Raw genomic sequence first — 15,527 nt, forward strand, 5'->3', positions numbered from 1 at the left:
TTCAGATTATTAGCGACTTGTGAAATTTTTCTGAATAAACTTTCAAAACGGAAAAAAAAATCAAAGGACGTTCAATTAGTATTTATATAGGTTAGTAGTTAAACAGAAATGCTTTTAATTCAAGAATTGTCATCGCATCTTACATTTCTACATTTGTTTTATTTTTAGAGTACGAAGATCCAATGTTTCTTACAAGAATCCCTCATACATGCCACAAGAATCACAGTTACGAGAACTGAAGCTATTTGTTGGTAAGTTACAATTTGGACACAAATTTCTGGTTCATTTTCATACAGAACCTGTGTATGATAATTTGAAATACAACCTTTCAAGTCAAATTAACATTAAATTAGCTGTAGTATATATACAAACCAAGGTAATGGCAAATATAGTGCTATAAATGTCAGTAGAATTATTTTAATATTGGATCCCAACTGACAGTTGAATGATAGAATTTTTGTGTTTGTACATAGGAAGTTTTACAATGAGTTTTTGACAAATAAAATATAATTTTGTGATTTTTTACTCATTATAAGTTGTGTGTCTAGTGCCAGACTAATAAGCTAATTATCCTGCATTCATGCTATATATAATTTCCACCTGCTATTAATGATAAATTACATACACATTTTCCATGTTGATATAATTGGTGAAATGATAAATAAATGCATTCTGTTGTTTGTCTTCAGATAAGAAGTATGAGACAGTGATCCTTCCTATATTCGGGATTCCCACACCTTTCCATATATCTACAGTAAAGGTAAAAACACTTGGAATCAAAATACACTTTAAATCAGTATTAAATATTAAAAACTTCAATACTTCATTTATCATACAACAAAGAAGAAGACTAGCTTTAGAAGAATGACATCAAGGGTAACTTCATCTACTAATGTAGTTTTCATGCAATTTGTAAATATTGTTAAAGTGTTTATTCAATTGTAATCTTTTTTATGCTGTAAACATACTTAATTTGACGCTTTCAAATTTTAGCATAAAACCAACTTAAGACAGTTTAAATAGCAGAATGATGCAATAGCTCACCAACAATGATTGCCATAGAAACCAATGTAGATATGCTACAATTAGGGCAATCATGATTTAGCTGAATCCTTTCAGCGCAAAAAAAAATGCTGAAATAAGATAACCGCTTAAGTAATGTAAGTTAACAGTATTTTGTACAAGAAGAGTATTTTAGAAATAAGTTTTTTCTAAACTTTTGAAAACAGCAGCTTCCTTTATCAAGCAAAGTGTGGCAATTACTAGTATCATGGTCTACATACAGTTGATAACTACTCAGTGATGTCAACTGTCAACGGTCATACAGAGACATTTGGTCTCCAGGTGTATGCTGACAGGAAGATAATGTGCAACTATTTACCTTGCATACTCCTGCTTTCATGTACTTTTTGGCCAGTAGATAATGAAGTGCATGTGATATGTCAATTCATTAACCTTTGTTTTTATTAGACTATATTTACCATTGTATGGCACTGCCACTATATAACCCTACCAATTCAGTTGCGAGTTCACCAGCTTATGAACTGCCAACTGAAATTTGAATTTGAAAATTTCAAAAAAAAATTGCACGACAAATAAAAAATCTTAGATGGTAAATATAAGCATTGAACGGCTTTCAGTTGGCATTCATAGTCAATATGAATGCCAACTGGACAGAGGCAAATTAGCCTCTGTCCAGTTGGCATTCATATTGACTATGAATGCCAACTGAAAGCCGTTCAATGCTTAAATATATATATATGGGTAATTATGTCCTGCAAATTTGTGGGGGCCATTTAGGGGACACATGTAGCAGTGCCCTTTTACAATAAGTACTTTTTGTGAATTCCCCTTCATTGTTACTGTGTGAAAAGTTGGTGGCCCAATTTCTAATTGGACCTGCAGCTACCAATAGCAGAATTGTACTCTATGCTTTAGCATGTTAAGAAAATTTGCAGCATCAACGTTCCTGTATGGGGTTGCAATTGTCAATTTATCATTAAAATGTGCATATGATTGTAGAACATCAGTCAGTCAGTGGAAGGTGACTACACATACCTACGTATCAACTTCTTCCACCCTGGGTCAGCACTTGGCAGGAATGATGGAAACCTCTACCCACAACCAGATGCAACATTTGTTAAGGAAATGTAAGCTATTTTGTGCTGCATTTTATGTGCATGTTATTTTTGCCTTTCATAGGTCATTCCTTTTATGAAAATGCTTGTTTCATCAAGATTAGCCACTTGTTTCAAAGTTGAAACAATCAATGTTCGTTATTGATGAAAAATTATCTAAATTCTTTATTTTGCATACAATTGATTTCACAAGAATATCTTTTTAGCTTGTCTCTTCGAAGAAGGGAGAGAGCTAATGTCGGGGTGACATTGGCATTGGTTTTCCAACTTTGGTACAAGTGTTAAAAGGCATTAACACTTTATAATTGTACTAGGGTACTGATATTTGACATAGGGTTCCTGTAGGTTAAACTATTCACTACCGGAGTCAAACTATGGGATTTTTTTGTGTGGAAAAAATGCTTTATGACGTGTTTTGGACTTGGATATTTAAATACATTTTTGAAGATATCAGAAATTTTTCAGCTATTTATAAAAGATGTCTTTTAGGCTGAGTATCACAAATTAATTCTGTAAAGTACACAATATTAATCTTATTTATCCAATATGCAAAACAATACCAATTAACATATATTAATTTTTTATTGACATACATTTGTGGGACAAGCTATGCTGTTCTACAACAGCTCTTGTTATGTCTATTTCTGGGGATGTTTAGCTGTGTTTCACTTATTTCTACGTTTGTTATATATAGAGAAATTGTTTAAAATAATACTCCAATCTTCTTGTGTATGCCAATTAAGTTGCATGCATAAGTTCCATTCAATGAAGCATCATGCCTATCTAGCCACTCACTGGCAGCCGTTATGACAAACTGAAATGAGTAGCACCAGTTTCACTTTCAGTGTTAATACTCCCGATACATTTCAGTATTAATACTCCCGATACATTTCAGTATTAATACACCCGATACATTTCAGTATTTATAATCCTGATACATTTCAGTATTAATATTCTCGATACATTTCAGTATTTATACTCTCGATACATTTCAGTATTAATACTCTCGATACATTTCAGTATTTATACTCTCGATACATTTCAGTATTAATACTCTCGATACATTTCAGTATTAATACACCCGATACATTTCAGTATTAATACTCCCGATACATTTCAGTATTAATACTCTCGATACATTTCAGTATTAATACTCTCGATACATTTCAGTATTAATACACCCGATACATTTCAGTATTAATACACCCGATACATTTCAGTATTAATACTCTCGATACATTTCAGTATTAATACTCTCGATACATTTCAGTATTAATACTCCTGATACATTTCAGTATTAATACACCCGATACATTTCAGTATTAATACACCCGATACATTTCAGTATTAATACTCTCGATACATTTCAGTATTAATACTCTCAATACATTTCAGTATTAATACTCTCGATACATTTCAGTATTAATACTCTCGATACATTTCAGTATTAATACACCCGATACATTTCAGTATTAATACTCTCGATACATTTCAGTATTAATACGCCCGATACATTTCAGTATTAATACACCCGATACATTTCAGTATTAATACTCTCGATACATTTCAGTATTAATACTCCCGATACATTTCAGTATTAATACTCTCGATACATTTCAGTATTAATACTCTCGATACATTTCAGTATTAATACTCTCGATACATTTCAGTATTAATACACCCGATACATTTCAGTATTAATACACCCGATACATTTCAGTATTAATACTCTCGATACATTTCAGTATTAATACTCTCGATACATTTCAGTATTAATACTCCTGATACATTTCAGTATTAATACACCCGATACATTTCAGTATTAATACACCCGATACATTTCAGTATTAATACTCTCGATACATTTCAGTATTAATACTCTCAATACATTTCAGTATTAATACTCTCGATACATTTCAGTATTAATACTCTCGATACATTTCAGTATTAATACACCCGATACATTTCAGTATTAATACTCTCGATACATTTCAGTATTAATACGCCCGATACATTTCAGTATTAATACACCCGATACATTTCAGTATTAATACTCTCGATACATTTCAGTATTAATACTCCTGATACATTTCAGTATTAATACTCCTGATACATTTCAGTATTAATACTCCTGATACATTTCAGTATTAATACTCCTGATACATTTCAGTATTAATACTCTCGATACATTTCAGTATTAATACACCCGATACATTTCAGTATTAATACTCTCGATACATTTCAGTATTAATACTCCTGATACATTTCAGTATTAATACTCCTGATACATTTCAGTATTAATACACCCGATACATTTCAGTATTAATACACCCGATACATTTCAGTATTAATACTCTCGATACATTTCAGTATTAATACTCGATACATTTCAGTATTAATACTCTCGATACATTTCAGTATTAATACTCTCGATACATTTCAGTATTAATACACCCGATACATTTCAGTATTAATACTCTCGATACATTTCAGTATTAATACGCCCGATACATTTCAGTATTAATACACCCGATACATTTCAGTATTAATACTCTCGATACATTTCAGTATTAATACTCCTGATACATTTCAGTATTAATACTCCTGATACATTTCAGTATTAATACTCTCGATACATTTCAGTATTAATACTCTCGATACATTTCAGTATTAATACTCCTGATACTTTTCAGTATTAATACTCCTGATACATTTCTGTATTAATACTCCTGATACATTTCAGTATTAATACTCCTGATACATTTCAGTATTAATACTCCTGATACATTTCAGTATTAATACTCTCGATACATTTCAGTATTAATACTCTCGATACATTTCAGTATTAATACACCTGATACATTTCAGTATTAATACACCCGATACATTTCAGTATTAATACTCCTGATACATTTCAGTATTAATACACCCGATACATTTCAGTATTAATACTCCTGATACATTTCAGTATTAATACACCCGATACATTTCAGTATTAATACTCCTGATACATTTCAGTATTAATACTCTCGATACATTTCAGTATTAATACTCCTGATACATTTCAGTATTAATACTCTCGATACATTTCAGTACTTACCGGAGTTCAAACACAAAGGAACCTGGAGAGATATCGGCACCATCCTCCAACCTTAACACAGCCTTCCGCCTTATCAAAGAAGTACAGAAGAAATTCAAGACACGAGAAGCTGAGGAGAGAGAAAAAGAGGTGAGCAAGATTCTATTAAGCTTTATTATCGGTGGTCTGGTGGCACAGTGGTAGCACACTTGACTTTCATCTAGTCAGACATGGTTCAATTCCTCCATCGACATGAAGAGGTTATGGGGATTACTTGTTTTGCGATTGTTGTAACATAAAGTTTACATTCTATAATATAGTTACACCACAGCTTCTCTAGTTCTGGGAATTGTTTAAACTGATCTTGCTTTTTCAAAATTAACTGTTATTGCTCTTAAAAACTGATCTTGCTTTTTCAAAATTAACTGTTATTGCTCTAAAAAGACTTGAAAAAAGCTTTTAAAGCAGCAACATAAGCTAGGAAGTTAGATTTGGTGTCAAATGTCTTGATTATTCAATAAGCTGTTCCAATGTGTTGTAGTTACATTTATATAAAAAAATTCTTGAAAAAAAGAAGTTAACAGCTAATTGAATGATGCCTATTTAACTTAGGATTTTGATGTAAGAGATTCAGTATGTGTGTTTTATGTTCATCAGATTAAGACAATTGATCCTTTGATTGAGGGTCGTCAGGGATAGGAATCCATTATTTCAAAAGTTCTTGATTTGATCCTTCAATCACATCCCTAGTTCTACTGTCACAAACTGGTGATTACCAATGTCATATTTCCCAGCGGTCTTGTCCAGATGTATATATATTTGACCATTACAAAGCTGTCTTGTCCAGATGTTTATATATTTAACCATTACTAAATTGACATTTTAATTTCAGGGAATTGTCAAACAAGACACACTCATCATCAACCCAAACAGAGGAAACCCGAAGCTGAAGGACCTCTACATCAGGCCCAACATCGTCTCCAAAAGAATCTCAGGAACACTGGAGGCACACACCAATGGTAGGTGGCTGTGAGATTGGCTTCCATGATAAGTCTAGAACTGTCAGGCCCGGAGCTGTAAAATACTTAAAGCGAAGATTCATAAGTATCTAATTCTTCCTTAATATTGTGCTCCTTGGTGCTTGACTGTGCCATAGTGTCTTTCACATTGACGTTAGGTCAGTTATATTGCATTGATGTTTGTAGGTTGGAAAGAATGATCATTTTACACAAACTTAATTTCTATTTTACTTGAATTGATATGTTTTAGAAACTTTTGTATTAAAGCTTCTTGATAATGTTTACTAAGCAAATACATTATGATAAAAACCTCCAGGTTTCAGATTCACATCTGTTCGAGGTGACAAAGTGGACATTTTGTACAACAACATAAAGCATGCCTTCTTCCAGCCATGTGATGGAGAGATGATTATTCTGCTCCACTTCCATCTGAAGGTAACCAGCGACATTCTGTTCATTGATTAAAACAACCTCCAATGATACACAGTTTTGTGGCTGAATAAGATTTCAGAATTTCATACACTTCATTCTGTAAGAATTTGTTTTTCATTTCTAATTATGATATCTTTTGAATATCATACATTATAGACCAAGGGTTGCAAATACAACAATTGTTTTATAAATTTATTATGAAATTCAACATCCTTTATTTCCATTGAGATACTGCACAACCTGCTCTGTCACACCTGGAAAATCTACCTGAAATAAACTTTGTAGCTTTAATAAATAAGCCTTTTGCAATAATTTCACACCAGCAGAAGGTAAATCTTATAAAAGGATTCAAGAAATAAAGAAATCCTATGCATGATGGGTGCTGGAGAAAATGTGAAAGTGTTTGAGTAAAGCCACTGCTTCACCATCCATATCCCATGAAAATTGTTATGCATCTTCTGAACCGAGATGTTATTTTTTTGCACAGCATGCCATCTTGTTTGGTAAGAAGAAACATGTCGATGTCCAATTCTACACAGAAGTTGGAGAGATCACAACAGATCTGGGAAAACACCAGCACATGCATGACCGAGATGATCTACATGCAGAACAGGTATATACAGACAATTTCATGTAGATTTGATAACATGTGTACTGTACTGTAAAATCTTCCCACAAGAAAAAAACCAAATGGTATAGTGAATAGATTTCATTACGTATGACTCCCCAGGTTTCAATGAAGTTATGATCAAAGACAGTAAGTTTTTCAAAATATTGAAACCGAAATGTAAAATTGAACAAATTTTGTAATATTTGATCTGTAAGTTTCAATGCAGTCTGGATCCAGAAACCAAGCTATAAAAATGAATTTTCCAAAATACTCAAACTGTCTTCGGGAATGTAAGTGTTTGACATATTAGCTACTTGCACTGTAACTTTAATATAATATGACTGATTTAGTACAAATCAAATAAATTTTTGGACTAAAAAAATAGGTTAAAAAGAGTTAACAATACTAATAAAATGGTTTTGCCTCATTTACTCAAAATCAGATTTTCAGTTATAGATAAATGAAGCCAATGTTTGCCAAATTTCACTAAGTATGTATTTTTTTGTTATTTTTTTTAGGCTGAACGTGAGTTGAGACAAAAGTTGAAATCAGCATTTAAGAGTTTCTGTGAAAAGGTAGAAGCCATTACGAAGCAAGATATTGAATTTGATTCTCCATTCCGAGAGCTTGGTTTCCATGGCGCCCCGTACAGGAGCACAGTGCTGCTACAGCCCACAAGCGGTTGTGTTGTTAATTTTGTGGAGTGGGTAAGATGTTTTCTGTCACTCTAATCTGCAAAAACAGCACCCACAGTATATTAATATATCTGATAAAGTCAACCAAGAAATGGAAACTAATCGCAGATCACTGCCCAGGCTACAGATATCATATATAGGACCATAGTACAATAGGATTTCTTCCAGATGTAATTAATTATTCGCTTCAAGTTTAAATGATAAATGAGAAGCTCAAACTTTTAGAGAATGGTAATAGTGTAGAATAACTTTTAGTATTGTGTGAAGGTATACAACACTTTCGAACAGTCTATACTTGTTTTTGAATCAATCGTAATTACTCAGAGATGTAGCTCATTTGCATGACTTACAGAGATATGTGAATTATAGTACAAACATCAAAATAATCACTTAAATGGAAACTTGATCTGATTTCTGTTACCAACAGCCACCATTTGTGATTTCACTGGAGGAGGTAGAATGTATCCATTTTGAGAGAGTCCAGTTCCACCTCAAAAACTTTGACATGGTGTTTGTGTTCAAAGATTACAGCCGGAAAGTAGCCATGATCAACTCCATACCAATGAACGTGTTGGACAACGTCAAAGAATGGCTCAAGTAAAGATAACATTCACTACTCCACACACCTAATGTATCAGCTATCAAAGATAATAGAACTCCAGACACTTGATACATCAGGCGGTAAAGATACCATTTAATAATCCAGACACTTGATATGTCAGGCAGTAAAGATACCATTTAGTACTCCACGCCAGGCAGTAAAGATACCATTTAGTACTCCAGACACTTGATACGTCAGGCAGTAAAGATACCATTTAGTACTCCAGACACTTGATATAACAGGCAGTAAAGATACCATTTAATAATCCAGACACTTGATACGTCAGGCAGTAAAGATACCATTTAGTACTCCAGACAAACGATATGTCAGGCAGTAAAGATACCATTTAGTACTCCAGACACTTGATACGTCAGGCAGTAAAGATACCATTTAGTACTCCAGACACTTGATATAACAGGCAGTAAAGATACCATTTAATAATCCAGACACTTGATACGTCAGGCAGTAAAGATACCATTTAGTACTCCAGACACTTGATACGTCAGGCAGTAAAGATACCATTTAGTACTCCAGACACTTGATACGTCAGGCAGTAAAGATACCATTTAGTACTCCAGACACTTGATATGTCAGGCAGTAAAGATACCATTTAGTACTCCAGACACTTGATACGTCAGGCAGTAAAGATACCATTTAGTACTCCAGACACTTGGTACGTCAGGCAGTAAAGATACCATTTAGTACTCCAGACACTTGATACGTCAGGCAGTAAAGATACCATTTAGTAATCCAGACACTTGATACGTCAGACAGTGAAGATACCATTTAGTACTCCAGACAAAAGATATGTCCACTTCATGATCCTTTAAGATTGCACATAGATCTTAATCTTATAAAAAAGAATTATTTGTGATTTGTCTGATTTCCAGTTCCTGTGATGTGCGGTACACTGAAGGAATTCAGAGTTTGAACTGGTCCAAAATCATGAAAACTATTACTGATGATCCTGAAGGATTCTTCGACAGTGGTGGCTGGACTTTCTTAGATCCTGAGAGTGATGTATGTATATTTCTCACCTGAAACAAACATTCATGTGACCTGATATGATCACCTTTGTCTGTAATGCCCATGAACGTTCTCAAAATAAGAAATAAATTTTATGCGTCAAAAAAAAAAAATAGCATGCATGCAGGAAGCTTCCATGGTACAAAAATATCTGATATTGTGAATTAAATGATTTAGTACCCAGGTATGGCCCAAAGGACAAGTTTCAAATGGGCAACGTTAGCTTGGTCAATGAAGTATCAGACTATTGCAACCTGAAGTGCTGGTCTGAAGTGCAGGACTGAGGAGCATGATTCAGTTCCTCCCTGGCTTCTACTCTTACAATTAAAGGGACAAATGGCTTAAATTAAAAAAAAACTGATTGTTCAATAGCGTGCCTGTAAACAGCCTGTTCGGGATTGGGTCTCCTTGTAGTAGCTGGTAGCTATCTCACTGAAACATACAGGAGGCATGTTGTGGGGTAAAGGACGCAACTATGACAACACAGGATAATCTGTGATCCAGAGGTTCTGAAAAATGTCTTGGTTAGAGACCAAACCACACCTTGCATCTTCACTTTATGGTGATTTAGTCAAAAACAAATCATAAACTTTTCTATCAATGGAAAAATGGAGAAAAATAAATGCTACTCTCAAATTTCTAACGAAGGTATCAAACTGAATGTCATGGATTGTCACTTGACTCAAAGAGTCCAAAATTTCATCAATGAAAAGATGTGGAATATTAGTGGTAAACTCCAATTTTGATTTTTAATTGAACATCTTTGCCTTGTTGCAAAGTTTGGCCTATAGAATATAAGTACACAATATCCGTCAGATGAGTTAATGTATTTTTTAACATTGATGGCTTTGACGTTAAGATGTGTCAAACAAAATTGAGAACAAAATTCTTACTTATAGGCAGAGCAAGTTGACGATGATGACGATGAGGAAGATGAGGCATATGCACCTACAGATGAGAGCAACCCTGGAGAAGACAGCAGCGAGGATTACTCAGAGGAGGAGAGCGACTGGGAAGGAGAAGAGGATGAGGATGATTCAGGTATATAAAACCTTCTAATGGTTTGATGTCTTAAAGATGTTCATTTGCAGAAATATGAAAATTTATGGCATGGGGAGTCGCATTGAGCCTGTATCCTGTATCATGGACCTGTTCCTTCATCAGTATTGGAAATAGACAAGACATACTACCAAATTACAATGTCTGTGCTTGGGAAGAACTATGAAATTTGTATATTTAGCTATTCCAGTGAAATCTTTTCCTACATCAAGAAAAGAAATTCTATGCATGGTGGGTGCTAAAGAAAGTGCAGCTTATTATATGGTACTGTTTGAATTAAATTGATTCTTTCTGTGTTTCTTCTTTGACAAGCTTAAGACTCCTCCTGTTTGGGGGTTAGATATTTTATGAGCATAACTCTTTTAAACATTGAGGTGGCAACAACATATTTAAATGTTGGTTGGTGTCATAAAAAAGTTAGATGGACAGTTAAGGTTTATTCATTGATGATCCATGAATAAAATAATAAAAACTATTTGCAGACGAAGACCTTGGGTCCAGTGAAGAGAGCGGTAAAGATTGGGACGAGTTGGAAGAAGAAGCTCGCAGAGGTGCATAGAAATCTATTGTTGTGTTTCATGAAAAAACAGCTCTTCAGCTAATTTCGTTTAGTATCAATAATTCTTATCAACAAATAATGCAAAAAAAAAAAAATTCAATTGACAGTTATTTATACACAATATTTGGTATTCATAAGCAAATCGCTTTCATTTTAACAACAATTGTTTGATAGTCTTGAAAACTTTCCTGAAGTTGAAGTTAATTTAATAATTCTAATATTGTAGCCGATGCTGAAGGCGATATGATGGTGGAAGAGCCACGCAGCCATCACAAGTCTCATCACAAATCTCATCATCGATCGCCGAGCAAGTCATCATCCCACAAGTCTCATCACAAATCTCCAAGTAAACCCAGTAAATCTTCTCACAAGTCTTCTTCCCATAAATCACCGAGCAAGTCTTCATCACATGGAAAATCTTCCTCGCATGGAAAATCTTCCTCACATGGAAAACCCTCCTCACATGGAAAACCCTCTTCGCATGGAAAACCCTCCTCGCATGGAAAATCTTCTCATTCATCATCCCACAAATCTCCAAGCAAATCGTCATCCTCTTCCTCCATCAAGCGGAAGCGGGAAGCAAGTGGAGATCGATCTGAGAAGAAGAAAAGGAGATGAAGAGATGCTGAATCATCAACAGATGTTGAATGAGAATAAAAATGGGAAATATCATGTACATTTAGTGGGCATGTTAAAAGCTTATCATCATGCTGTTGAAAACATTTATCCGACATGTCCTTTTAATCATTGTTATCAATGTCAGAACAAAGAAATGTGATATTGTACTTTAAGTTGTTGTAAGTACACATGTTACAAGCATTTTACTGCTACTATGTATATTATTGTTTTTCCTGACGGTATTTCGTATGATTGCAACCTTAAACATATTGTAATATTGCACTGAAATTACATGCAATATATTCTCACTAAACTACTCATTTCATATGTGAAAAGTTGTTCATATATCACAACCAATATTAGGTTTCAGGTTTTGAGATATTATTCATCAATAAAACTTGTTTTTGAGCGTAACAGGAATTGATTGTACAAAGTAAGCATTTAATATTGCTGACAAACGTTTTACTCTATATACAAAATGTAAATACATATGATGTAAAAAGAGAATGAATATATTGGGGTTTTACAAACAATAAATTAATTCAATAGTGGTCGTGATATACGATTATTACTTCACATACATGCTTACCAACCTTAAGAAAATGTTCCATCTCGTTTCATCTTGGCTTATCTCATCAGTTAAGTGTCCTGTACATAAACATTTATAATGCTTACATGTGCATGCCAGTTTATGAAGAATGTAGTTGGGACCACACTTCTGAACGATCCTGCAACATTTACATCATCATAGTTCCCTTGTTATTGTAAACCTAAAGACCAGGGCTGTTTTCGTTTTTGTGGACCAAACAGAACGACCAGTTGGACCGTTGTTGTTCGTTTATGAAATAAACACGGACCTGATGATTTTATAATTGTTTTCAGACGAGCCTTGACAAAGACTCCCAAGGCATATATTAACATTTGCAGGTCTGTCAAGATACATGTTTGAAATATTACATTTAAAAACTAATGAACCGGTTTGTCCGCATAAACGACCAGGCTCCTGTACTCTGGTACAGCATCTTCATAGATTTGTTCAACATTTAAAAAAAAATCCATTTGTTTTGGAAAATGACATGTTGCGTAACAAATAACAACCTAGGTCTAGTCCATGTTTGGATTCATGCTAGGTCACCTAAAGGTTTAACGTAGCAATATAATCTTTGTGAAAGAAAATAGGGAAATTTTCATTTGCTTGGTTAAATGCAAAGAAAGTTTCAACTTCAGAAGACTGCCACAACCATAGTGAACCAAATGTACAGGCTGCAGGATCTTAACTATTTATTTATGGAAATAAGGTTTACAAATGGATAAAAGTATTCGCTTTCCAAGAAGCTAAGAGGAAAACCAACCATAACCAAACAACAGCATTGCGTTACATGGAAAAGCAAACAATGTCCAACAGTACTGTATGATCTCTGACTTTATCAATTACATTTTGTTTGCAATTAAGTTGTGCCTCTACGAATGGTGACAACACAGACAGCAGATAACCAACCATTGCCTGTAAATTATACTAGTGAGAAATGATTACTGAGAGGATGCAAATGCAAATGAGCATTAATTTCACATGTTACTGTGTAAACATTGAGAAGATGGCAACTTTTTACTGAAACATTGTACTTTGGGGGCTTTGCAGTCAAAGGAATGTATAAAGACTATATCGAAAAATTACCAGAGTATGCATTCTGCTACACAATATATGGTCTCGTAATATCAGTGCTAAATAAAAGAAATGAACATCATAAAGGATTTAGTTATATCTATGATTCATAGTAATTTTACAAGCTAGAAAATTCAACGGCAGTAGATAACTAATAATGACAATGCGATTTTAAGTAAAAAGGAAACGCATTATGCTGAAATGATTGTACCAATAGGGACATCTTTAAGTATGAATTTAGTAATATAAACTGACTTTATAAGTTGAATAATTAAATACAAAACTACATCATACAGCCATTGTATCCCACTAGGACTAGTGTTTATAATGTTGGAAGCCAAACTCCCAGAAAAAAACTTAAGTGGAGGGAGGAAAAGAAACAAATTCTATGCATGGTGGGTGCTGGAGAAAATGGTATTATGACTATAGTCCTGTTTGAAGCTTGAATTAAACATTTCTATGGGTGATCCCGGTCTGACCTCCCTTTTGAGATGGTGGGGAGAACTAGTTTTCCTCTCCATCCGGCTGTCATGTACGTATGTAACGTCAGTTTGTCAGCACTCTAGCAGCTTCATTATCCCCTCGCGACGAAAGTCGGGGAGGGGATATAGCGTTCCGTTCGTACGTACTTATGTTAACTTTTTGTCAGCGCTCTTGCGACTTCATTTTTGAACGGATTCTGACCAAACTTCATATATGGGTCCAGCATGGGAATACCTCGAACGAGTTCGTGTTTCAGGGTGCCAAGGTCAAGGTCAAGGTCACTGTTACTATTTATAGAAATTCTTTGTCAGCACTCTTGCAACTTTATTTCTGAACGGATCCTGACCAAACTTCATATATGGGTCCAGCATGGGAATACCTGGAACGAGTTCGTGTTTCAGGGTGCCAAGGTCAAGGTCAGCATTACTATTTATAGAAAATCTTTGTCAGCGCTCTTGCGACTTCATTTTTGAACGGATCCTGACCAAACTTCATATATGGGTTCAGCATGGGAATACCTCGAACGAGTTGTGTTTCAGGGTGCCAAGGTCAAGGTCAAGGTCACCATTACTATTTATAAAAAAAATCTTTGTCAGCGCTCTTGCGACTTCATTTTTGAACGGATCCTGACCAAACTTCATATATTGGTCCAGCATGGAAATACCTCGAACGAGTTAGTGTTTCAGGGTGCCAAGGTTAAGGTCATGTCTATTGCAGTTCAGTGCAAATGACAACTGATGTTATTTCAATGTCCTGCAATAACCCCACCCCCCATTTTGCGTCAGAGTTCATGTGTTAGCACGCGAGGGGATTTGTATCGTTTGCGATGCCTTGTTCCTTGAGGGATTTTGATGGTAGTGCACACAATGATAAAGGATCATATCATGGACAAGTTTGAGTGTCAGGGGTGTTGGGTCAGGGTCATAATTAATAATTTTAGAAAATCCTTTGTCAGCACTCTAGCAACTTCATTCATTCATTCATTCATTGAGTTTGAGTGTCAGGGTTGTTGGGTCTAGTCAAGGTCATTTACTATTTTTAGCTCACCTGGACCAATTGCTACTAGTCCTGAATGCCTGAATGGATTTTGATGAATTTGGTCTGGAGCATTATTGGGCAAAAGGGATCAAATGTATAAACGGAGGGTGTGATCTTTACAAGCACCTGTCACAAGTTAATTGCCATGTAATCCTTTAACATTGTTGGGAGTAATATTCATGTGAATACCCAGTAATAAATTGCACATTATGATCTGTTAAAACATTTATTTATATCATATTGGTACAATTTCTCACTTTTTCACACAATTCACTAAGCTTGCACAATTATTAAGAAATCACGATAGGACATACTTGCATATTGCTCCAACCTATAATTTGTGATTATCCTCAGTGAAGTCAAGATTTATCTTGATAATTTATGGAGAGTGTATTGAGACAATGCATAATAACTGATAGTACGGTAGATCATCCTCGATACTCTAGGGATTATGTTCACCTTTCACTCTATGCACCACTATCCTATCGGGGGGGGGGGGAGGATCTG

At 34.6% G+C, this 15,527-nt stretch overlaps 1 protein-coding gene across 1 annotated transcript in view; it reads left to right on the forward strand.

The window, feature by feature from the left end:
- Positions 1-13,585, forward strand: part of LOC117337895 (FACT complex subunit SPT16-like) — a 30,754-nt gene extending 17,169 nt beyond the window's left edge. Inside the window, exons 13-25 of the mRNA XM_033899037.1 lie at positions 169-251; positions 690-760; positions 2,023-2,150; positions 5,232-5,367; positions 6,110-6,236; positions 6,553-6,671; positions 7,156-7,281; positions 7,797-7,985; positions 8,401-8,570; positions 9,465-9,594; positions 10,500-10,641; positions 11,142-11,210; positions 11,445-13,585. Of these exons, the coding sequence (XP_033754928.1) occupies positions 169-251; positions 690-760; positions 2,023-2,150; positions 5,232-5,367; positions 6,110-6,236; positions 6,553-6,671; positions 7,156-7,281; positions 7,797-7,985; positions 8,401-8,570; positions 9,465-9,594; positions 10,500-10,641; positions 11,142-11,210; positions 11,445-11,836 (1,882 nt within the window). The 3' untranslated portion in view covers positions 11,837-13,585. The remainder of the gene's footprint in view (positions 1-168; positions 252-689; positions 761-2,022; positions 2,151-5,231; positions 5,368-6,109; positions 6,237-6,552; positions 6,672-7,155; positions 7,282-7,796; positions 7,986-8,400; positions 8,571-9,464; positions 9,595-10,499; positions 10,642-11,141; positions 11,211-11,444) is intronic.
- The last annotated feature ends 1,942 nt before the right edge of the window (positions 13,586-15,527 follow it).

Source organism: Pecten maximus, chromosome 11 (genome assembly GCF_902652985.1).
Source record: "Pecten maximus chromosome 11, xPecMax1.1, whole genome shotgun sequence".
Lineage (NCBI taxonomy): Eukaryota > Metazoa > Mollusca > Bivalvia > Pectinida > Pectinidae > Pecten > Pecten maximus.